Consider the following 25,543-nt stretch of genomic DNA (forward strand, 5'->3'; position numbering starts at 1 on the left):
TTGATCTCAGCCACTCCTCCTGCGCTTTTCTTTTTTTTTTTTTTTTTTTTGAGACGGAGTCTTGCTCTGTCGCCCAGGCTGGAGTGCGGTGGCCGGATCTCAGCTCACTGCAAGCTCCGCCTCTCTGGTTTACGCCATTCTCCTGCCTCAGCCTCCCAAGTAGCTGGGACTACAGGCGCCCGCCACCTCGCCCGGCTAGTTTTTTGTATTTTTAGTAGAGACGGGGTTTCACCGTGTTAGCCAGGATGGTCTCCATCTCCTGACCTCGTGATCCGCCCGTCTCGGCCTCCCAAAGTGCTGGGATTACAGGCTTGAGCCACCGCGCCCGGCCTGTGCTTTTCAACCAGAGCTTCGTAGCTCATGACAACCTCCTCCTCAGGATCTTTTGGTTTTCACCATTTTCTTTCCTAAAAGGGAAACCTTTAGCTTTTCAGGACTTCAGCCCTGTCACTGGTCACCAGATTTTACCCAGAGCACCATGGAGATCAGGGCCCCCCCCAACGGCCACTGCCTCAGGCATTCACCTCATTCAGACACAAGTGGATATCCTACCACACAGGCGCTGGGTCTAGCCCCAGGGCTTTGAATGGAAGCAACATGCCACCTGGGAGCTTGTTAGCAATACAAGTGCTAAGGCCCGGCGTGGTGGCTCACATCTGTAACCCCAACACTTTGGGAGACTGAGACGGGCGGATCACCTGAGGTTGGAAGTTTGAGACCAGCCTAGCCAACATGGTGAAACGCCATCTCTACCAAAAATCCAAAACTTAGCCAGGCACGGTGTCATGCGCCTGTAATCCCAGCTACTTGGGAGGCTGAGGTAGGAGAATCACTTTAACCCAGGAGGCAGAGGCTGCAGTGAGCTGAGACTGAGCCACTGCACTCTAGCCTGGGAGACAGAGCAGGACCCTGTCTCAAACAAACAAAAACAGAAAACAAATTCTAAGGCACCAGCCCATAACCACAATCATAAACTTCTTCCCACACTTTCCTTTTAGAATTCATGTCTCATCTCAGGATAAGCCTACGCACTCACTGAAGAGTCAATGTAAAAAAACAAATGCACAGCAAGGCCCCGTACTTTTGTGTCACCTCAGAGCTGGACAGGGGCTGACGCACCACTTGGACCAGTGCCCTCACTAAAAAATTAAGTAGCACTTAATACACTCCAGCCTGGGCGACACAGCGATACTCCATCTCAAAAAATAAAAAAAATAAAGACTGGGGAATAATTTGTATAAGAGAAAATGGTCATGCCAGCCAGCAGCTAATTAAGTTACATGATACCTAGCTAGTTGCCGACTCCCAACAAGCAACCTGAGGCTGGCTGACAGCTCTTTGCCCTGCAATCGTGTCTCCAAGAGGTGGTTAAAGTAGAAGCAACCAATTAGACCCTGACCGGCCTTCCCTTCTACCACTCATTCTGCTACAACATTAAACCGGGACAACGCCGCCAAGGCTATAAAGCCAGCCTGGTCCTGTAGGAGTCAGATTAGGCTTTTCTGTCTGTAAACCTGTGAGGACCTTTTCCACAGTCCTCCTGACCATCCACAACAGAAGGATAACCATGGAGAGGTCCAGCCTTCCGCTTATGCCTCAGTGAGCACCATTTCTCCCACTAGAAAGTAGCCTGAGGGGTGGCCGGGCAGCACGGGCTCCAGGACAAGCAGATACCTTGACTTTCTGAGGTTTAAGAGTCATCCTTGCATCCAGCTGATGGGTTGATTATCAATTAAGAACTGCATTTCCTCACCAGGGACTATAATCCTCGCTGGGCACCAGGCCTGGACTACTTCTTGGAGCTTACAGAGGCCTCTGTAGGTGACACCACCAACACTCAAGCGGCCTGTAACACCAATCATCACATCATAGGAAATGCTATTCTTAACCAACTCCACGCTCGGCCAGAGAACCACGATGGAGGGGACCTGGGGTGCCTTGATAGCACAGCTGGAGGTGCCCCTTAACCACAACCTGGGTCTCAGCACCTGAAAGTCTGATGTGGAGACCAATCTAAAGACTGACTGCTGAACTTGACAGGAACTTGCTCAGAGCATTTCTTCCATTGCTTAAAGGCACCTCAGGCACCATATCAATTAACTTCCTTGTTTTTTCAATTATGTACCGTCATACGTTTCTTTTTGGGGGATTTTCTTCTCAAACTCACTCAAACCCAGAATGTTTTCACTAGATAGTACTTCCCAAACACTGATGACCTAGAACATAATCTGAAAAAAATTCTTCATGACATGAGAGTCTTAAAATTGTTCCTTTAAAAACTAAAAAAAAAAAATGCAGCACAAAATTATACCATCACAAGAATCCTCAATAATAAGTACGACAAATTTACTTTAAGACATTCCGGTTTTGGCCGGGCGCGGTGGCTCAAGCCTGTAATCCCAGCACTTTGGGAGGCCGAGACGGGCGGATCACGAGGTCAGGAGATCGAGACCATCCTGGCTAACACGGTGAAACCCCGTCTCTACTAAAAAATACAAAAAACTAGCTGGGCGAGGTGGCGGGCGCCTGTAGTCCCAGCTACTCGGGAGGCTGAGGCAGGAGAATGGCGTAAACCCGAGAGGCGGAGCTTGCAGTGAGCTGAGATCCGGCCACTGCACTCCAGCCTGGGCGACAGAGCGAGACTCTGTCTCAAAAAAAAAAAAGACATTCCGGTTTTTACGAAGTGCAAAGGCAATTGATATTATGGTTAGTTATGAAAGGAACTTTAAAGTCCCATTTTAATAGTTTCCCAAAATTCTATGAACGTTTTTTGAAATCCATTAAATCCCACAATATGCCCATCGGAAAGATAAAGCTGGTATTTTTTCCATGGAAGTAGAGCTCAGAACACAAGACTTTTAAGTCGGTGATTCACCCAGTTCCTTTAAGACTGTGTCCAACCAGAATCACATCAGCACCTTGTTCCCCTGTTCTAATTTGACACTGTTAACTACAGCTATTTTTAAACGGTAGGTAGAAAAAAAAAAAAAACATAAAAATGATCTTAGGAAATTTTATAGTATAAAGACATAGAAACTAGGAAAGGTTTTGGATATTTTTCTGTGGAATGTGGAAGGAAACTAAAACTTCATCTTTCAATTCGTGATAAAACTACAGAATAGTGTGCGCATAAAACATAAGTAGTAGTAGATACAGTGCCTGACAAGCCAAAGGTCTTGACCATAGCTGAAGGAATCCTGCTGGAACACAAATCCTGTGCATTTGTGTGGTTCTGGGGCAGATGCAGAAACGGCCTTGGTGGATTCCAAAGTGTTAACATTCTGTCTGCTAATACTCAGCTAGGAGAATTATGACTGTAAACTGAGAATATGCTTCAACTGGTATTTTACTTTTTATTTTCTCTTCCTGAAAGCTACACCAAAATGGCCATCTTTAGACCTAAACTCCCCAATGGATCATCACAGAACACCACAAGACCTAATGCCTTCATCAGCTTGACGTTTCTAGTCCAAAGTCCAGATGTCATTATTAGTTTTAAGACACCAACAGTGCAAAGTGCCTAAACTAAGTGAGCAGCTGGGTGCGATGGCTCATGCCTGTAATCCCAGTTTTTGGGGGCTGAGGCAGGTCACTTGAGGTCAGTCGTTCAAGACTAGCCTGACCAAAACAGTGAAACGCTGTCTCTACTAAAAATACAAAATTCGCCAGGCATGAGGGCGCATGCCTGTAATCCCAGCTACTCGGGAGGCCGAGGGTGAGGACAATCACTTGAACCTGGGAGGCAGAGACTGCAGTGAGCTGAGATTGCACTAGTGCACTCCAGCCTGGGCAACAAGAGCCAAACTCTGTCTCAAAAAAAAAAACTGAACAATGGAAAGCTTATCACTAGTCATCCTTAGAATAGACACAAATGATTTACAGACAACAACATGTTAGTGGCTGGGCGCGGTGGCTCACTCCTGTAATCCCAGCACTTTGGGAGGCTGAGGCAGGCGGATCACCTGAGGTCGGGAGTTCGAGACCAGCCCGACCAACATGGAGAAACCCTGTCTCTACTAAAAATACAAAATTAGCTGGGCATAGTGGTGCATGCCTGTAACCCCAGCTACTTGGGGGGCTGAGGCAGGAGAGTCACTTTAACCTGGGAGGCAGAGGTTGCGGTAAGCTGAGATCATGCTATTGCACTCCAGCCTGGGCAACTAGAGTGAAACTGTCTCAAAAAACAAACAAACAAACGTGATTCGAATTATGTTGCTAGTTTTATGGGCAATGTACTGTCACTGAATGTGACAAACTTTGCAAAACCAAATTAATCTTTCCAAAGTGTTTTAAAAAAAAAACAGGAAATCACACTATTATTCTAAATAAAGAAATCAGAAGGTCAAACATGTTAAGAAAATCATGCAAGGAAAGAAACTAAGGCACAGAGACATTTTGAAAAAGAGAACAGAATGGACTCCAAAATCCCTGCCTAAGGCTAATTCTTATCGGAATCTCAGTCCAACTGTCACCTGGGACGGTACTCCCTAAATCCCCCCAAATCACAACCATCATATAACCTCAGGCTTTTTCTGTTTTGAGACAATGTCTCACTCCGTTGCTCACTCCTTTGCAATGGCACCATCTCGGCTCACTGCAACTTCAGCCTCCTGGGTTCAAGTGATTCTCCTGCCTCAGCCTCCTGAGTAGCCGGGATTACATGCACCAGCCACCATGCCTGGCTAATGATTTTTTTATTTGTAGTAGAGACAGGGTTTCACCATGTTACTCAGGTTGGTCTCCAACTCCTGACTTCAATCGATCCACCCGCCTTGGCCTCCCAAGGTGCTGGGATTACAGGCGTGAGCCGCCACACCCAGCCTGGCACATTTTTATAATGTAACAGTAACCACAAATTTTAGGAGCCATTTCTGCTAACTGCATCTCTGAAGATAGGTGGTGGAACACCACATCAATTTACATTTATCTAGGAAGAAAGAATTATTCAACGTGACAGTTTAAAAATTTGTAATTATTCCTTTTGGCCCCAACCACCATCTTCCAGTAATTTGCCAAAATTATAAACACAAAAGGGAAGAGGAGAGGCACCTGATATATTTCCTCTAAACCTTTTAGAAAACATGGATTTGTTCCTTCGCCCACATATACGCGTACCTGTAAGGAAAGGTGATACAGTAGACATTACGGGAATGGGTACTGCTCAAGGAGGAATGTCCACGTTACCATGGCAAAACTGGAGCAGTCTACAGTGTTACCCAGCATGCTGTTGGTATTGTTGTACACAAGGTAAGCGCAAGATTCTTAAGACAATTAATGTGTGTATGTATAGAGTATACTGAGCACTCTTAAGAGCCAGGATAGCTTCCTGAAACTCGTGAAGGAAAATGATTGGAAAAAAGGAGGAAGCCAGAGAAAGATGCCTGGGTTCCACTAAACGCCAGACTGCTCTACCCAGAGAAGCGCACTCTGCGAGAACCAATGGAAAGGAGCCTGGGCTGCTGGAACCCAGTACCTATGAATTTATGGCATAATAGATGTTTAAAAAATCATAATCAAATGGCAAAGAACTTTCTAAGGACAAAATTATTTATATCCACTTTGTTCCATAAAATATTTTAGGTGGGTTATGAAGTTATTTATATATACCCACATTTTAAAAATATACTAGAAGAAAACATACACTTTTGCTACTATATAAATAGCACTGAAGCCAATTTAAATTGGAACTGACTTGCTTATAAGTTACAATAAAAACTTGAATACCGAATGTGGGTGCCTCACGCCTCAAATCCCAGCACTTTGGGAGGCCGAGGTGGGAGGATCTCTTGAGGCCAGGAGTTGAAGACCAGCACGGGCAACACAGAGAGATCCTGTCTCTGAAAAATCAGCTGGCTGTGCTGGCACCTGTCTGTAGTTTAGCTACTTGGGAGGATCACTTGAGCCCAGGAATTCAAGGTTACAGTAAGGTGTAAGTGTACCACTGCACCCCAGCCTGGGACAAAAAGCAAGATCCTACCTCTAACAAAACAAAACAATGCTTGGAGATAAAACATGTGAAATTCCAGTCTAAAGAAGTTTAATTAAACCTTCACCTGCAGTTACACTTTCTTGTATTTTGTATTTTTGAGACAGGGTCTCCCTCTGTTGTCCAGGCTGGAGTGCAGTGGCGTGATCTCGGCTCACTGCAACCTCTGCCTCCTGGGTTCAAGCAATTCTTGTGCCTCAGCCTCCTGAGTAGCTGGGATTACAGGTATGTGCCACCACACCCAGATAATTTTTGTATTTTTAGTAGAGACAGGGTTTCACTATGCTGGCCGGGCTGGTTTTGAACTCTTGACCACAGGTGATCTGCCTACCTTGGCCTCACAAAGTGTGGGATTACAGGCATCAGCCATGGCACCCAGGCAACACTTACATTTTCTAGACTAGAGGTCTAGAATGTCCCTTAAATTGCTAACCCTTTAGGAAGGCAGCCTACTACCTTCACTTTCTCGGGACCAAAATATGCAAGTTTTCTTGCCATACTATTGACACCATTGCCATACTATTTCTTGCCATGCTATTGACACCCTCTGCCATGTCACAAAGCTCCACATGGTAGAACATACAATGATCCACTTGCCTTTAGAAATCACTCCTGCAATCTTGATAGTTATTTCTTTTGAGCATACATTAAGAGAATGAGATTCTGTTGGAAGTGATAGAGCAGCTAGCTTTACTTAGAATGTGAAGACCAATGTTATAAATCCATACCAGAAACTGAATTAGTGATGCAATGTCAAAAAAAACAAAAATTTTTTTTTTTTTGGAGACAGAGTCTTGCTCTGTTGGCCAGGCTGGAGTGCAGTGGTGCGATCTCACCTCACTGCAACCTCCATCTCTCAGGCTCAAGCAATTCTCCTGCGTCAGCCTCCCAAGTAGCTGGGATTACAGGTGTGTGCCACCACGTGTGGCTAATTTTTTGTGTGTATTTAGTAGAGACGGGGTTTCACCATGTTGGCCAGGCTGGTCTCAAACTCCTGACCTCAGTAATCTGCCCACCTTAGACTCCCAAAGGGCTGGGAGTACAGGCGTGAGCCACCGCGCCCGGCCAGGACGTCCAAAAGTTCAAGGTGAATTTTAACATCTGCAAATTTCTCCCCCTAGAAATATAATCAACTTTTAACACTTTTCCAAAGATCAACTATTTCAGGTTATATTTGAAAGAAAAAGACTAATTAAATACATCATGCATCTAAGGCTTAAAGGTAGAAACAAAGATAACGATGGTTACTTTTCTGTAGTATTCAACAGATAAACTTTATTGGGCACAACTGTCTGTTTTAAAAGAATGCAGCTTCCCTCTCTGCATGAACACATTCTGAAAGCAGACCTGCTATTTAAGTCACTACTCATCTAGTCATGAGCTTAGACTGCAAATTCCAGCCCCATGTTTTACAAATGAACTAAGAAGACAATTTAGTGCTCATGAACGCTAAGACAATGCAAAAGCAAACGTAAAACACAGATGTGTCCCTCTAGACTGGGCGCAGTGGCTCATGCCCACTGCACTTTGCGAAGCCAAGGTAGGTGGATCACCTGAAGTCAGGAATTCGAGACCAGCCTGGCCAACATGGTGAAACTGTTTTTATTAAAAATAAAAAAATTAGCCGGGTGTGGTGGCAGGCACCTGTAATCTCAGCTACTCGAGAGGCTGAAGCAGGAGAATAGCTTGAACCCAGGAGGTGGAGGCTGCAGTGAGCTGAGATCATGAAACTGCACTCCAGCATGGGCGACAGAGCGAGACTCTGTCTCAAGAAAAAACAAACAGATGTGTCACTTTATTCATAAAAGTTAGATGTACAGTCTTCTCAATCAGAATGAAGTAGAAAACGTGAAACATACTACTAAACTTTTAACACTGCTTATTACAACTTTTATGTATGCTAGAAGATGCTAGTGTTCTAAAAAGATGTAACAACTAAAATCTTCCTAAAAACAAACATTATATGACAAGCAAAATCGACTGCATGGAACTGAAAGTGTAATCTCAAACATCAAAAATAAAGCCAGCCGGGCGTGATGACTCACACCTGTAATCCCAGCACTTTGGGAGGCTGAGGTGGGAGGAACACTTGAGTCCAGAAGTTTAGGACCAGCCTGAGCAACACAGTGGAGAACCCATCTATGAAAAAAAGAAAGAAAGAAAAAACAAAGCAAAACATGGTAAGGCCTTAAGTGACGCCCAATGACGACAGGCCAGCTGAGCGGCGGCACGCCCTGGGCCAGGCATAGGCCTGCACTGTGCTCACTGGTCTTTGACACGCTGCCCTCCCCTAAAGGACTGCTCTGAAAATGACCACAGTTTTGTCCTTAGTAGCATCCATCAGATTTAGATTAAATTAAGAATCTAGTGGCTACTTTAGATTCTAGTGCTTAAAGCTACTTTACCACAGTATTACAGAAAAACTAGAAGTAACATTTTGTTAAAACCAGGTCCCCAGTACATAACACAGAGAGTAAACACAGTGCAGGATAAAGACTGACTTTAGGAACTGCTGATGTCATTTCTCTAACAGTCGTCAGACTTTTCTACGAGAAGGCCAGAGGCTCACACTTGTATACACAACGTGCAGGTGCAGGGAAGACCAAGGAAAGCAGCTATCCAATTTTTTACAAAGCCATACAGAGACAAGTTCAAGGAAAAAGCTTTAAGAGTTATTTTCACAATCTGTATGTGAAGACAATTCACAATGCTGCCACTCAACCCTGGGTTGTTAACAACTGTTAACCTACGTTAACATCAAGGTTGGTTTTGTTTTGTTTTGTTTTCTATTTTTTTAAACAGAGTCTTGCACAGACTCTGTCGCCCAGGCTGGAGTGCAGTGGCACGATCTGAGCTCACTGCAACCTCCGCCTCCAGGCGGCGTTCAAGCTATTTTTCTGCCTCAGCCTCCTGAGTAGCTGGGATTACAGGCGTGCACCACCACACCTGGCTGGCTTTTTTGTATTTTTAGTAGAGACGGGGTTTCACCATATTGGCCAGGCTGGTCTCGAACTCCTGACCTTGTGATCCATCCACCTTGGCCTCCCAAAGTCCTGGGAACAATAGGCACGAGTCACTGCGCCCAGCCCAACATAAAGGTTTTTAAAAGACTGTCCTTTCACATTATAATGTGCTTCAGTAATTCCAGCACCGAAACAGACAATTTTAAATGTATATATAATCTTCTTACCCTATTAAGGATTTTAGGTAGTTTGTGTGGTACACAAAGCTCTTAACTTTCCCCCCAGAAAGCATATATTGAAAATAATGAGAAAGAGGATGGTAAAAGCAGAGCCAGGAGTAAGCCTACGCACTCACTGAAGAGTCAATGTAAAAAAACAAATGCACAGCAAGGCCCCGTACTTTTGTGTCACCTCAGAGCTGGACAGGGGCTGACACATCACTTGGACCAGTGCCCTCACTAAAAAATTAAGTAGCAGCCAGGCATGGTGGCTCACGCCTGTTAATCTCAGCACTTTGGGAGGCGGAAGCGGGTGGATCACCTGAGGTCAGGAGTTTGAGACCAGTCTCAACATGGAGAAACCCCGTCTCTACTGAAAATACAAAACTAGCTGGGTGTGGTGGTGTATGCCTGTAATCCCAGCTACTCAGGAGGCTGAGGCAGGAGAATTGCTTGAACCTGGGATGCGGAGGTTGCGGTGAGCCGAGATCGCGCCATTGCACTCCAGACTGGGCAACAAGAGTGAAACTCTGTCTCAAAAAAATAATAACAACAACAACAATAAACAAAAATAAATAAATAAGCAGAAAGAATGCCAATGTCATGTTTAGGCAAACTTATGTGCCATGACATTTTTCAAAAACCGTCTGCTACTTGGTTTACCAACATCAATCATAGGGGAAGACAGAGACTCTAGGAATGGCTGGAGAAGTAACTTAAAGACTCAATGAATTCTCTCAACTCCACATGCTGCCTAAAAACTTACAAGTACATGACACAGAACAAACCAATTACTATAAAAATTAAGTATAAGATTGTAGATTATGAGCAAAAGAAATCTAGGCTTTTTAAGTCTCCTGTGTAGTTAAAAAAAAATAGGTTTATGAAGATATTACTTTCATGATTTATTGAAAGTGTCTTTAAAATATAAAGTTAGCTAGCTAGGTGCCATGACTCACGCCTATAATCTCAGCACTTTGGGAGGCTGAGGAGGGTGGATCGCTTGAGCCCAGCAGTTCGAGACCAGCCTTGGCAACATGGCTGAAACCCTGTCTCTACCAAAAATACAAAGATTAGCCAGTCCCATAAAGCAGTCTCAAAATAAATAAGCAAATGAATATACTTAAAAATTAAAGTATCTATATTCTTGTGATGAAACATTTTTTAAATTTCTTCAGCATACTTTCTCTCCAAAAAGACATCGTTTATTTACTTTTTTTAGTTATGGAAAAAAATTTTTTTTAAGTTCCGGGATACATGCGCAGAACGTGCAGGTTTGTTACATAGGTATACGTGTGCTATGGCGGAGACATTTATTTTTTAAGCACAAAAACAATTTTGGGTTATAATTCCTAGTATACAGAGACACAGATGCCTACATTCTAATGACTAATATAAAACCTTTTATTTGGCAATCTGGAAATAATCACTTTTTAGATATTAACTTATGAAATACGGTTACAGAAAATTATTCACAGAAAATATTACACTATAGATGGATTACTCAAATCACTCCAATGAAGTAATTTACTTGAGGTGTTCATAAAGCAGCTCAGAGTCTGGGCACAAAATAGAGATCTGAGTCTTCATTTCTCTGTAATGCTGCATGAGATACTCAATCTCTGCCCCTTCCTCAAAAGACTGTTAAGAACAAAATAAAATAGCGTGGAAAGTGTTTGGCAAGGTACTTATTAAGCATTTATGAATGCTTTATTAGTATCAAATGCTTTTGTCATCACAGTTTAATTGTACCAAGAAACAAAAATTCTCCAACAGAGTGATGACTGCTTTAAATAGGGGAGTTGATTCATTCGTTTACAAATACTAGTCATCAACTTTCAAACTTAACTTTGTTATATTTTTGGAGCAATGTTTACAGAGCTGTACCCATGATAGGTACCACAGACAGACAATGAATAATCTACCTTCAGCAAGGAAGGTCAGAAAATCCAGACTCAAGAGGGGCACCTGTGCTTCCCAATGGCTCATCTCCTCCCTAAACTACAGACTTCTTCCACCAAAGCCGAAGTAGACCTTGTCTTCAGTCCACCTCAGTAACCTCCACGGTCTTGGGGCATAGACACTGCACTGACACAAACCTAGAAGGCCGGTGTCCCACAGCCCAAGTTTGCACTCATCTCTCACCAAGTATCAACCATTCTCCCAAAAGCAGGCAAATATCCTGGACTTAAGCACGAGATCCTTTGGCCAAAATGAATTGGGAAACATTAAAAAAAAAAAAAAAAAAAAAAACACTTAATTAAAACATGCCATAAATTCCACTTTTTACCTCATTGATTAAAATAATCAAGAAAGATAAAACATACATAGGTGTTAATATTAGGATGGTGCAAAAGCAACTGCATATTTTGCCACACAAGCAATGGTAAAACTGCTATTACTTTTGCACAAGCCTATATTACTTTCATTTTTTTATATCTTAGCATTGAGAAATAGTGATTTTTCACTATAGAATCCCATTGTTTATTATTTAAATATGAGTAAAAGCATTATAAGAAATATTCAAAGGATATGAAAGTATAAAATACACATTATTCAATTCTATTTAAAAGAATTTTTTTTAAGATCTTGTAAAGTTGAATTTTATCAATGTCAAACTGCAAACTTCAATATTTAATATATGTGTGATATTGATGATTGCCTCCTCTTCTTTCAGGTATTATTGAATGTTATCAATCAAATAAAAATTCTATTTCTTTCTGTTTCTATGTATATCTGACATTTACATGTGGTGAAAAGGTTACTTGGCCCAAAAACTTCTCAGAATCAAGTTTAACACATCACAATTTGCTCATGAGCACAAACTTTACAGTCAGGAGTTGCACATAAAGGGTTTATTTTAAATGTTTTAAGGATAAGATAGAGTTACATCATAATTATAAAAATTACTTACAGAATTAACAGATTTATATTGTGTATACTTCTAAATGCAGAGAACAGGGAACTGTCTACACATTGTATAAAATAAAATTAAAATTAAAAATGAATTCAAGCTTGAAAGATGAGGTCATTTACCTAATTTTAAAATGTGAACACGAAGACCTCTGACCTGTACACATTCATTCCAACTGCACTAATGATGGAAAACACAAAGAGCGCAGCATTTCCAAGGAACCACAGACATTTCAACCATAATTATTTTGTTATAATAATTGTTCCTGTTTTGTCTTTGGAGAACTTTCATTTTTTTAAGACAATCAGCTTAAGAGTGTTTTCAGGCACTACAATTTGTGACAATCGGAACAGTCTTCTAATGGGTCTACAGTGTTCAGAGATTCAAGCCCAATGCACTTCGTGGTTTGGCACATAAAACGATAAAAGAAACGAAATCTGATTTAGAAGTAACTGTGATTTTTTTTTAAGAAAACACAGTCCCTTCAAATGCTGCATGACATTTACAACTGGAAAATCACCTTCTGTTGGCACTACATTTGCTTCACCAGTGCATTTTTATCCTAAAACCACTAAAACGGCACAGTAAGCAAATATACAGGAAACTGAAAACAAATAAAAATAAAGAAAACAAAAAAACCTAAATATCTTTAACATGCAATTTTAGTCAGTTACATTGAACATTCTACTTAGAATAGAGCATGCAAAAAAGGATGGTCTGCTTTTAAGATTTTTCTCTGAAGTTTTACGTGGCAGCCTGACATCACACACGCACGCACACACAATACAATAATACTAGAGCAGGTAAATGAGAAAGGCCGATAAATTTTATACATAGATTCATGTCTTGTGTTGTCACAAGTCCCATGATACTTTTGGAAATTAATGTTGAATTCCTGGAACAAGGAACCAACATTCAGATACCAGAAAAATGCAAGCAATGCATGCAGATCTGACACGTGAGCCTAAAATGAAGCCCAAGATACAAGGGCTTGGGAGCAGAATTAGTCACAGCGTCATTAAGTGTGGTGTAAGCCACCAAAAGAAAGACAGAACGGGGGAAAATGGGGAGAGAAAAAAAAAATCTTCCCTTTCCCTCAGCCCTAAAGGCAATAAATGGAACAATGATTAAACTCATCGTCATCATCACCATCATCATGTTGCATTCATCTAGAAACTGGGAGACCATGTGGTATAAAAAAAGTCATCGAAGTTGCTTGCAGAAAAACCACAATGCAAGTCATTAAGTAATGCTAGAAATGTCTCAATTGACCCAACCCTCAAGATACTTCAAAATGAACTTTATTTTTCCACCCAAAGTGACCGGCCAAGTTCTGCACAGTCCGTGCATGCTGGACACACTTGCAAACTCCTGCGCTGTAATGTCAGTCTGGACTCCGGGAGCCAGGCTCAGCTTCGAGATTTACATGCAGGGACTCTTAAAGAGTCAACAGGAAAACACATAGCAGATCTGCAGAATAATACCTGTTCACACACGAGAAGCACCTATGACTTGGGTATCACAACTGCTTTCAGAAGCTTGTCCCTGGCTGCCCACAGTGAAGCACCAGGGACAGAGCGACTGCAGATGTGGACAGAAAACTGAGGTACTGTGTTTACATGGTGAGTGGTCGTTACCATCCAACAGCACAAGGCACAAAAAATGGGCATCAAGCAAACCATGCATAACGAGGCCTGGAAACCATCAAGAACAGCCACAAAAGAGGTCACTCGGACCTCTGATTCAAACTTTTGGTGTCTGAGTGATACGCATGCACGTTTAGGCTCTGCCCAAATATCAGGGAGGATTTCCAATCTCCACAAGAGACTGGTTTCACATATGGCCTTTCTCCTGGTTGTCAAACCACCAGGGTTCCTCCAAAACAAAGTGAGAGCAGCTGTTTTGCTGACCAACCAATCACACTAGCAGTTCTATTTCAGTTTAAAACAACCTTGCAGGAATAAACCACATAAAGACTGCGTGGCTAAGGGCTGCTATTACTTACACCCACCAAGCGAACACAAACGGCTGGCTCTTTCTTCTATGGTAACGCATCACTGACATGCAAACCCCAAGGGGCCACTGAATGGAATGAATCCACATTAACAGCACACCTGGAGCAGGAACATGCACCCCACAAGGTGTCAGGAGACTAAGGTGCTATTTGTCTAGACATTCTTTGCGAGGAAAAGCCAGGGGGTAGGGGAAAGGGGTGGGTTGAAAGTTTCTGACCATAATCATACATTAGCAATGATAGTAATAAAAATTTAAAAGTCCCAGAGAGCTTGTTAGAAGGCAACAATGCCACTCAAAACTTATACTTCCAATATAAAAGCATTGTATTCTTCCAGAAACTTACCCAAAACACACAAACCAGTGATGTATTGTTGCCTTTTAAATTCACGTACTGAAATCCAGATTACTGATTTGTACACAATATACCACATGTGCTGTCCAAAATACACCTACATTACACTGTGTGGAACAAGAACCTGGGCTTTGCTAAAAAGAATTTATGATTAAAATGTAACCAAAAAAAAAAAAAATTCAAAGCTTAGAATTAAAGGTAGCCTTTTACCCAGATTTTTCACCAGATTGTAAAATTCTAATGAGTCATTAACTGTTCACAAGGAATTCGTATTTGGACTTATGGTTTAAGGGCTCCAGATTGAAAAGGTGCTCTGAACTTCTGATTTTTTGAAACAAGCTGAAATGTTCCCATATGCTTCCTGTGCCCAAAGTTTAATTTGAAATAAAGAGCAGTAATATCGTAACCATGACTGACTTGGGTAAAGCACTCCTGTTAAACTCAAGAAAATTACGTCACCCCCATACTAAAAATCCACAAAGAAAAGACTGCCAGTGGGGTGTGTGTGGGGTGTGTGTATGTGTGTGTGTGTGTACACATGTATCTGTGTGTATATATTATATATGTATACACACATATAGATATAGGTAGATACAGATACATATATCTCAAAAAAGGCAATAACGAAAACATCAAACTATGCTTGCATTGTGGCGGCAGAATAACAGGGTTAAGGTGAGGGGGAAAATGGTTAAGATCTATTACAATTTTAAATGACTATGATACTAGCTTAACTTTTACCAAACTTGCCTGTAACTCCCCTCCAAATAGACAAGACTTCTTTTAAAAGAAAGGGGTTCTCCTTACACAAAATGCTTTGTGTTCACATCAATCTGTACTATTCAGAACAAAACCAGTTCTGCTGGCAGAGATTGTGGGTTCGCAGGGACATGTAAGCTTTCATTAAACTGGAAAGCAATCAAGTCTTTATGTCTACAAATAATACATTTCATAGTTCCACAAATTTGGCAGAGTTTGTGATGACATCTAGGATGTTTTCACCAAATCGTAGACATAAATATGGAAATCATCATCAAACTTGATGAAATAGACGGAGGGCTTGGCTTCTACTTGATGAATGACCATGCCAGTCCTTTTGGAGCCATCTTCTTTGGCATATTCCACTTGTTTGCCTACCAGGCTGTCCACAACTTCTCCTGGTTCCCTTTCTGCTGGAGGTGAATCATCTATATTTAAAAAAAAAAAAAAAAGAGAGAGAGAGAAAATTTCTAAATCAATTTTTAGATATAAATCAACTCACATATTTATTTTCGTAACTTAAAAAAAAAAATTTAAATACTCTGAATTCAGGATTATCTAGACCAGGAGTCAGCAAACATTTTCGTAAAAGACACGGCAGTAAATATTTCAGGCTTAGGGGCATATGGTCTCTGTTCCAACTGCTGAACTCTGCGACTGCAGCACAAAAGCAGCCACTGATGATATGCATATAAACAGATGTGGCTGTGTTTCAATAAAACCTTTTTTCATAGTTTGCCGACCCCCATCTAGATATATGAACAATTTTAAAAATCATAACCAAAAATTCATTTGGTCCATGTTTAATTTGTAGCTGTAATTAAATGAAAATAAGTTTGAGTGGCTTTGAAATATAATTTGAAAGCAGACAATTCCTACAGGGATTACTGAGAATATGGTACATATTTAAAACGCCTAAGTACCATTGGTTTACTCTGAATCTTTAAAGCCTCTTCCCCCTCAACTTCACTGCATTTCACATCATCTTCCTAACTCAGTTCCAAAATTTAAGTTTTCCATGCTTTAAAAATTGGCACTGAATGAACTTCAGCCCAGGACAAGTACAGGGGAATCTGAGGATGGCCCAGGCATCTGTAGTGCCTAAAAGGTCCCCAAGATTAATGTACTGCTTCTGGCCTCTAAGAAAACACACAGCAACAGCAAATCACCACCACCAACAACAAAAAACAAAGTAAAAGAAAAAAAGAGAGGGGGCTTGCTAGGCAGTTACAATTCTATTTTAAGAAACTGCATGGGTTCTGAAAAACTCAAAGCTCTTCCTCACAGTAGCAGGTGGCCTTCAGGTAGGGAAACCAGAGGCTCCAGCTACATAAGACAGTCCACGTTATCCTGGCACAATTGGTAGCAACGCCATTTTACTCTCACAGGTATCCTGGTGTGGACCATATAACGTGCATGTATTAACAGAAGTCTGCCTCTTTGGTTACAATAAAATTCTCTCACTGAATGACAATCCAAAAACTGCTACTGTGATCTCTGGTACTAAGAGTCACAAGCAATAAAAATAAAACATCTGAGCATAATCAGTTCTTTTAAAAGAATAAAATATAAGCTGAACTCTTTTCTTTAAAAATTATCTTCCCTTAAGCAGTATCATCACATACTGTCATATTTTTATGGCACTTTCATGTTTACAAAGGAATTTCAAATACACGATCGCACATAAATTTTATAGTAACTGAGCTAATCAAGGGAGTCATGTAGAGGCCTGTTTTAGCATCAGAGCTGGCACTCGAACAAGACCCTTTCAGAACTCATTAGATCAGAGCACCACCACTGTTTCTAAAGGTAAATACGCTTCCACAGCGTGTACACGCGCGCACACACACACACAAATTTAAGTTTGGAGAATTAACGGAGAGGGAAGATCAAAAAATGGTTAGGAAAAGTGATGGAGAACTGCAGACACCCTTGCATTTCCTATGATTAGGTTAACAGTACTTACTCTACCCATAAAAAATGTTCAAGTTACCTCATAAAGGATGGAGAAATGCTTTTTAAAGAAATGTTCTCATGACAAATTCCTGAGTATATAATTTGAATTACCCCTTTATAACAAATGTACACATTTTTTTTTTCTTTTTGAGATGGAGTCTTGCTCTTGTTGCCCAGGCTGGAGTGAAGCGATATGATCTTGACTCACTGCAACCTCCATCTCCCGGGTTCAAGCGATTCTTCTGCCTCAACCTCCCAAGTAGCTGGGACTACAGGCACCCGCCACCATACTCGGCTAATTTTTTTATTTTTAGTAGAGACCAGGTTTCACCATATTGACCAGGCTGGCCTCGAACTCCTGACCTCAGGTGATCTGCCCGCCTTGGCCTCCCAAAGTGCTGGGATTACAGGCATGAGCCACAATGCCCAGCCCCAAAATTTTAAAAATATGTATCAAAGAAGTAGAAATTCAAGGCCAGATGAGCAAATTAGTACATTAACTAACTTCTTCCTAGGAAGAATTTTTTTAAAAAAAAGAAATAGAAATGACTGACACATGGCTAATGTATGGAGAGGGCGTATCAGTTACATCTGTCCAAGGCCAGAGGTTCATGTGTTTGAAAAAAGGCCACTGAGTAGTTTTTAAAGGAACAAACTTATCCAAAAGCGAAATTAAGAAAACAATTCAATTCATATGTATAATAGCATCACAAAGGATAAAATCCTTCGAAGTAAATTTAATAAAAGAAATGCGGGGCCGGGAGCAGTGGCTCACACCTGTAATCCCAGCATTTTGCAAGGCTGGAGGCAGGAGGATCACAAGGTCAGGAGATTGAGACCATGCTGGCCAATATGGTGAAACCCCATCTCTACTAAAACTACAGAAATTAGATGGGTGTGGTGGTACATGCCTGTAATCCCAGCTACTTGGGAGGCTAAGGCAGGAGAACTGCTTCAACCTGGGAGTCAGAGGTTGCAGTAAGCCAAGACTGTGCCACTGCTCACCAGCCTGGCGACAGAACAAGACTCCATCTCAAAATAAATAAATAAATAAATAAATAAATAAATAAATAAATAAATAAATAAATAAATAAATAAAAAGTGGCCAGGCACAGTGGCTCAACCTATAATCCCAGGACTTTGGGAGGCCGAGGTGGGTGGATCACCTGAGGTCAGGAGTTCAAGACCAGCCTGGTCAACATGGTGAAACCTCGTCTCTACTAAAAATACAAACATGAGCTAGGCGAGGTGGTGTGTGCCTGTAATCCCATCTACCCGGGAGGCTGAGGAAGGAGAATCGCCGGAACCTGAGAGGCAGAGGCGGCAGTAAGTGAGAACAAGCCACTGCACTCCAGCCTGGCTGACAAGAAGACTCTGTCTCAGATAAAAGGAAAAAAGGGGAAAGTGAAAGTGAAAGGAGAAAGGAAAAAGAAATGCAATGTTTTCAAAATACTGTTGAAATCAATCCACCAATCAATGAAAAAACACCCCATGCTCATGGATTAGAAGACTTGTAAAGTCTTATTAACATTGTTAAAAGGGCAATAATACTCTTCAAACTGATCCACAGATTCAACACAGTCACAGTCCCTATCAGAATCCCAGGGGACTTCTTTGTTCTGACAAGTTGATTCTAAAATTCATATGAAATTGCAAGGGACCCAGAATAGCCAAAACAATCCTGAAAAAGAAAGCAGGTGCCGGGTGCAGTGGCTTACACCTGTAATCCCAGCACTTTGGGAGACTGAGGCAGGCAGATCACTTCACTCCAGGAGTTCGAGACCAGCCTGGCCAACATGGCAAAACCCCATCTCTACAAAAAATACTAAAGTTCGCCGAATGTGGTGACACATGTCTGTAATTCCAGTTCCTTGGGAGGCGGAGGTTGCAATAAGCCGAGCTCGTGCCACTGTACTCCAGCCTGAGCAACAGAGTGCAACTGTCTCAAAAAAAAAAAAAGGAGGAAAAAAAAAAAAAGCAGGACTCAAACTTTGTCAACTGATTTTTTTTTTTCTTTTTTTTTGAGACGGAGTCTCACTCTGTCGCCCAGGCTGCAGCGCAAATGGTGTGGTCTCGGCTCACTGCAACCTCCGCTTCCCAGGTTCAAGTGATTCTCCTGCCTCAGCCTCCCAAGTAGCTGGGATTACAGGTGCCTGCCACCATGCCTGGCTAATTTTTAGTAGAGATGGGGTTTCCCCGTGTTGCCCAGGCTGGTCTCGAACTCCTGACCTCGTGATCCACCCGCCTGGCCTCCCAAAGTGCTGGGATTACAGGAGTGAGCCACTGCGCAACAAGGATGTCAAAACCATTCAATGGGGGAAAGAATAATCTTTGCAAAAAATAGTGCTTGGACAACTAGATAGGCAGTCACAAGAAAAAAAAAAAAAAATGAAGTTGGACCCTTACCTTGAACCACAAACAAAAATTAACTTGAAAATGCATCAAAGACCTGTAAGTAAGAGCTAAAACTATAAAAACTCTTAGAAGAAAACAAGGGTAAATCTTTATGACCTCAGATTTGGCAAACGATTCTTAGGACACAAAAAGCATTCTCAGCAAGAGAAAACGTAACTTGGACTTCAAAGTTTAAAACTTCTGCGCAAAGAACATCATCAAGAAAGTAAAAACAGCCCATGGAATGGGAGAAAATATTTGCAACATATATCTGATAAAGGTCTTATATTTTAAAAATTGTCACAATGCAATAATGAAAGATAATTCAATTTAAAAATGGGCAGGGGATATGAATAGACACTTCACCACAGATGATATAAAAAGGGTCAATAGGCCGGGCATGGTGGCTCACATCTGTAATTCCAGCCCTTTGGGAAGCCAAGGTGGGTGGATCCTTTGAGGTCAGGAGTTCGAGAGGAGCCTGGCCAATATGGTGAAACCCCATCTCTACTAAAAATACAAAAATTATCTGGGCATCGTGGCACGCACCTATAGTCCCAGCTACTTGAGAGGCTGAGGCAGGAGAATGGCTTGAACCCAGGAGGCGGAGGCTGCCAGTAAGCTGCAATCACGCCAATGCACTCCAGCCTGAACGACAGAGCAAGACTCCATCTCAAAAAAAAAAAATTTTTTTTTTTGTTTAAAGGGCCAATAAGCATCTGAAAGATGCTTAACATCATTACTCATCAGGGAAATGCAAATCAAAGCACTTCACATCCACTAGGATGAGATATCACTTCACATCCACTAGGATGGCAAGAATCAAAGTCAGGTAACAGTAAGAGTTGGTGAGAATGTGGATACATCAGAACTCTCATAACACTGCTGTTGGACATGTAAAATGGTCTTTTTGTTTTTAAAATTAGCCTTGCAGTTCCCCCAAACGATTAAACATAAAGTTACCATTACGACCCAGTGATTCCACTCCTAGGTATGTACCCAAAAGAAATAAAACATGTCCATACAGAAACTTGCACACACATGTTTATAGCAGCATTATTCATAAAAACCAAGAGGTGAGGAAACAACTCAGATGTCCTTTCCTGGATGAATGGCTAATCAAAATGTAGTATATCCATACAATGCAATTGTATTTGGCCATGAAAAGGAATGAAGTACTGATATATGCTACAGCGTGAATGAAATCTCAAAACATGCTAAGGGAAAGAAGCTAGCACAAAGGACCTCACACCATACAGTCCATTCACAGGAAAGTCCATAACAGGGAAACTGACACATCAAGCATTACTGGTTGCTTAAGGTTAGGGGGTTGGAGGAATAAAGGACTGACAGCTAATAGATACAAGGTTTTCTTTTGAGGTGATGAAAATGTTCTAAAATCGACTGTGGTGAGGACTGTACATATCTGTGCATATATTAAAAAGTACAGAATTGCACATTTTAAATGGACTAACTATATGGACTAATATAGCCGTAACGGCTCACACCTGTAATCCTAATACTTTGGGAGACGAAGGCTGGCAGACTGCCTGAGCTCAGGAGTTTCAGACCACCCTGGCCAACATGGTGAAACCCATCTCTACTAAAATACAAAACAAAACAAAACAAACAAAAATTAGCCAGGCGTGGTGGCTGGTGCCTGTAGTCCCAGCCACTTAGGAGGCTGGGGCAGGAGACTCGCTTGAGCCGGTGTGGCAGAGGCTGCAGTGAGCCAAGACCACACCATTGCACTCCAGCCTGAGCAACAGGGCAAGACTCTGTCTCCAAAAAAAATAAAAAATAAATAAATAAATAACACAATAAAACTTTTTTCTAGGCCTAACGAAATTAGCCCAGGTCACATCCTCTTCTACCTTACCTGTGCGAACGGACTAGTTGTGGAAATAGCTAATCATCTGTCTAAACACTGACTCTGTACTCCAGCTGGTACTGAAAAGTTCTCCCAATTAACTGTTTTCTGAAATCGATGTTCTCTAAATCAGGAGCCCCGGACACCTGGGCCACGCTGCACAGCAGATGGTGACCAGTGGCAAAGAGAGCACTGCCACCTGAGCTCTGCCTCCTGGCAGATCAGCAGGGGCATCAGATTCTCATAGGAGCATAAACCTTACTGTGAACTACGCATGTCAAGAATCTAGGTTGCGTGTTCCTTATGGGAAATCTAACGCCTTCAAAACCACTATCTCCACACCCAACACCCCCAATCCATGGAAAACTGTCTTCCACGAAACTGGTTCCTGGTGACAAAAAGGCTGAAGATTGCTGCTCTGAAGTTCAAGTATTTACAGATGAAATAATCAACGTCTTGGGGTTAGCTTCAAAATAATTGCATTGGGGGGATTAATAGATAAAACTAGACAAGCAATGAGACAATAACCGTTAAAGCTGAGCAGGGGTACACGGGGATGTATTTTACTGGTCCCTATTCCATCATGTTTTTAAATAAAAGCAATAAGTAATATGTAGTAGTGTTAATTATAAAAAAAACTTGTATCTTATTATAGAAGTCAAGCAGAACTGATTATCAAATATTTTATCTAAAATTCATGACAACCGGATGAAAAATTTCAAAGGCTGTCTTTGTGCATGACTAAAAGAATAATCATATATCCAGAAATAAAAATGTATCTGCAAAAGAGCCAATCAAATATCTTGCACTAAAGTTCAAATCCCTTCTAATTACCAAAAATAAAAGTTGCCAATATATACTTACTGGAATCAGGCATAATGCGAAGGTCGCCTTCTTTGTAATCATCTAAGAGTTGGTACATGTACAAGACAGGGTCTTTCTCATAGGTAATGTAAAACCATGTGTTCATGACAGGTGCACGTGCTAAGACCATTCCCCTCCACTCATCTTTAGAACCATCCTCTGTCTCAAACATATGTTCCACTGCTTTGCCAATCATTGTGTCTGCCAAGTGTGCATCGCTGATTCGAGATGTTGCTGGGGATTTAAAAAAAAAACCAAAAAAAAAAGTTGACAAAGCGTTTCACTGATTACCGACTATGAAGACTGAATCTACGAAAGGCGGCTACCTGAAATTTTGTCCATGCAATGTATTAGCAAGCATCAGAATCTGGGAAAGCTTTAAAAAGTACAAAAAAACCAAAGACAAACTACTGGGCCCCAGCTCAGAGATGGATTCAACAGGAATAGAAGTATTTTGTCCCAAGTCGGTTAATTGAAAAAGATATGATTTTTTAAAGAATTTTTCTGGACTCATCTGCTCTTGGTTCTGTACCCAAATCAAAAGTTTCAGTAACTGTTCATTCAAGGTACAAAATATTTTTTGGTACTGTTTACTTAACAGTTAAATTTTGAGATAATTTCAGACTTACAGAAGAATTGCAAAAACAGTAGAGTTCCTGTATACGGTTCACTTTGCTTCTCCTGTATTAGCATCTTACATAACCACAGAACGTTTATTTAAAACTTAGAAATTAATCTATTCAAGGCACAGAGGTTTTTTTTTTTTTTAAGAAAGTGGTGTTTGTTTTCCTTCAGTCTTATTTCCATTTTTTATTAAGGAATAGGTTTTTACTCTCTTGCTCCTACAATCTTATCCTTCGCTGCAACCAAAGTAATCACTGTGTCATTGATACCACATTGTGTGATTTAAAATGTTCCCATGCCTTTCCTTCGTAATTTGAAAAACAACCAAACTGCTCACCATGGCCCCCAAGCCCTAAGCCATCATGCCTCTGCCCTTAAGTTTTCCCATCTTCCTCCTCATTGCTCATGCCTTCTCTACTCGGCTCTTCTTCCTCTCCCATTAGGACACACTCTCCTCTGCCTGATGGCTCTTCCCCACATCTTCAGAAGGCCAGTTCCTTTTGGGGTTCTCCTCACCAACAAGGTAGCCCCACAAATGCCAGTCACATTACCCAATTTTACCTCTTAGTAACATTCACCATGATCTAAAGTTACCCCATTTTATGCATTTGTGTACTTGTTAGCTGCCTGTATATCTCAATGAAAGCAGAGACCTTCCCTTTCTTGTTTTATACCTAGATCATAGCAGGTCAGTATTTTGTATGATTTAATCAGATGCCCCATATTGGGAGCTCAGGTCTCTGAAATGATAGATTAACAGTCCTAGCCCTTAATACTTTTCTAATGAGGTGAAAATTATCACCTTCATCTTTTTAACACTGGAAAAACTATGAAGGATCCTATTGGTTTTAAGATTTCTCCAGTCCACAATTTTAGATAACTGTCTCCATACAAAATTAAAAGAATTTTCCTTAAAAAAAAAAAAAAAAAACAATTAGCGACAGGCACAGTGGCTCACACCTGTAATCCTAGCACTTTGGGAGTCCAAGGCGGGCTAATCACTCAAGCCCAGAAGTTTGAGGCAAGCCTGGGCAACATGACCAAACCCATCTCTACCAAAAATACAAAAAGTTAGCCAGGTGTGGTGGTGCAGGCCCCTAGTCCCAGCTACTCAGGAGGCCCAGGTGATGAATCACCTAAACCCAGAAGTCCAGGCTGCAGTGAGACAAGGTGGCGCCACTGCACTCCAGCCTGGGCTACGGAAGTGAGGCCCTGTCTTAACAACAACAAAAAAAAACCAGTTAGCACTCCTATTTTCCTCATTCAACAGAGTTCTATTTCTGTTAAATCAAAAGAAACAAAAAAGTTAGATTTTCTTGATAAATGTATTGCTATTCAATTTTATCAGCATACCCTAAACATACATGGTTGGTTTTCTTTAAGTATGCAGTAATAATAAAAAACTACATAGAATTCCCCCCATGTACGATACTAAAAAACCCCCACTAGTTTCTTAGGGCCAGTAGATCTCAAGACTACTAGATCTCAGAACTCCATTGCATTCTTAAAAATTACTGGCTGGGCACAGTGGCTCACACCTGTAATCCCAGCACTTTGAGTCCCAGGCAGGAGGACTGCTTGAGGCCAGGAGTTTGAGACCAGCCTGGGCAACATAATGAGATTTCATCTCTACAAAAAGTTAAAAATTAGCAGGGTTCTGTGGTGCATGCCTGTAGTCCCAGCAACTCGGGAGACTGAGGCAGGAGGACTGCTTGAGCCCAAGGTGTTGAGACAGCAGTGAGCCCTGATCATACCATTATACTCCAGCCTGGGTGACAAAGTAAGAAGTTGTCTCTAAAAAAATAATGAAAACATAAATAGAAATTACTACACACCTAAAAAAAGTATCTGTTTACATAGATAATGCCTACCAATATTTACTACTTCAGAAAATAAAAAAGATAGAAACATTTAAAAATACCTATATATCGATGTATTTTAAATTAAAAATAACTATTTCCTATCAAAAGATAGTAAGAAGAGTGGCTTAATTTTTACATTTTTGCAAATCTCCTAATGTCTAGGTTTTAAAAAGAACAAGCAGATTCTCATATCTGCTTTAGCACTCAATCTGTTATGATCTGCTCTTTCGGTTCACGTATAAAATCCAGCCTCTCAAAGATATGATACTGAAAAGAGTATTCTAATTGTCTTTCAGATAATTCTAGATATTCTTATATGAAACTACAAAAGTCAACAGTTAGCTCCTTAAAGGTTAGTTACAATGCAGAATCCGAAACCATTAATAAATTTGTCATACTATTACATTAAAACTCATGTCTCCAGAACATATAAAGAATTCCCACAACTCAACAAAAATCAAATAACCTAATTAAAAAATGGTGAAAGGACGTGAGTAGGCACTTCCCCAAAGATGATTTACAAGTGGCCAACAAGCACATAAAAAGATGTTCAACATCACTAATCACCAGAAAAACAGAAATCAAAACAAAATGAGGTATCATATCACACCCATCAGGATGACCACTACGACAAAAACAGTAAATAACAACTGCTGACTATGGGATGGAGAACTGAAACCCTTGTGTACTATAGGCAGAACTGGAAAATAGTACAACTGCTGTGGAAAACAGAGTTCTACCTAAGAAATCAGAATTACGACATTA

At 41.1% G+C, this 25,543-nt stretch overlaps 1 protein-coding gene across 6 annotated transcripts in view; it reads right to left on the reverse strand.

Annotated features, from left to right (window-relative positions):
- Window positions 1–273: 273 nt before the first annotated feature.
- SPIN1 (spindlin 1) overlaps window positions 274–25,543 on the reverse strand; it is a 95,800-nt gene continuing 70,530 nt past the window's right edge. For 4 of the 6 annotated variants that reach the window (XM_026448551.2, XM_026448554.1, XM_026448552.1 and 1 more), the window contains 2 exons: window positions 22,293–22,526; window positions 12,008–15,636 (listed from right to left, as the gene is read on the reverse strand). In XM_026448551.2, coding sequence (XP_026304336.1) covers window positions 15,437–15,636; window positions 22,293–22,526 — 434 coding nt within the window. In that variant the 3' untranslated portion in view covers window positions 12,008–15,436. Of the gene's footprint in view, window positions 332–12,007; window positions 15,637–22,292; window positions 22,527–25,543 lie in introns of those variants that run through there. The other 2 variants (XR_003306981.2, XM_031933990.1) reach the window with 2 other exon arrangements.

The sequence above is a fragment of the Piliocolobus tephrosceles genome, chromosome 14, assembly GCF_002776525.5.
Source record: "Piliocolobus tephrosceles isolate RC106 chromosome 14, ASM277652v3, whole genome shotgun sequence".
NCBI lineage: Eukaryota > Metazoa > Chordata > Mammalia > Primates > Cercopithecidae > Piliocolobus > Piliocolobus tephrosceles.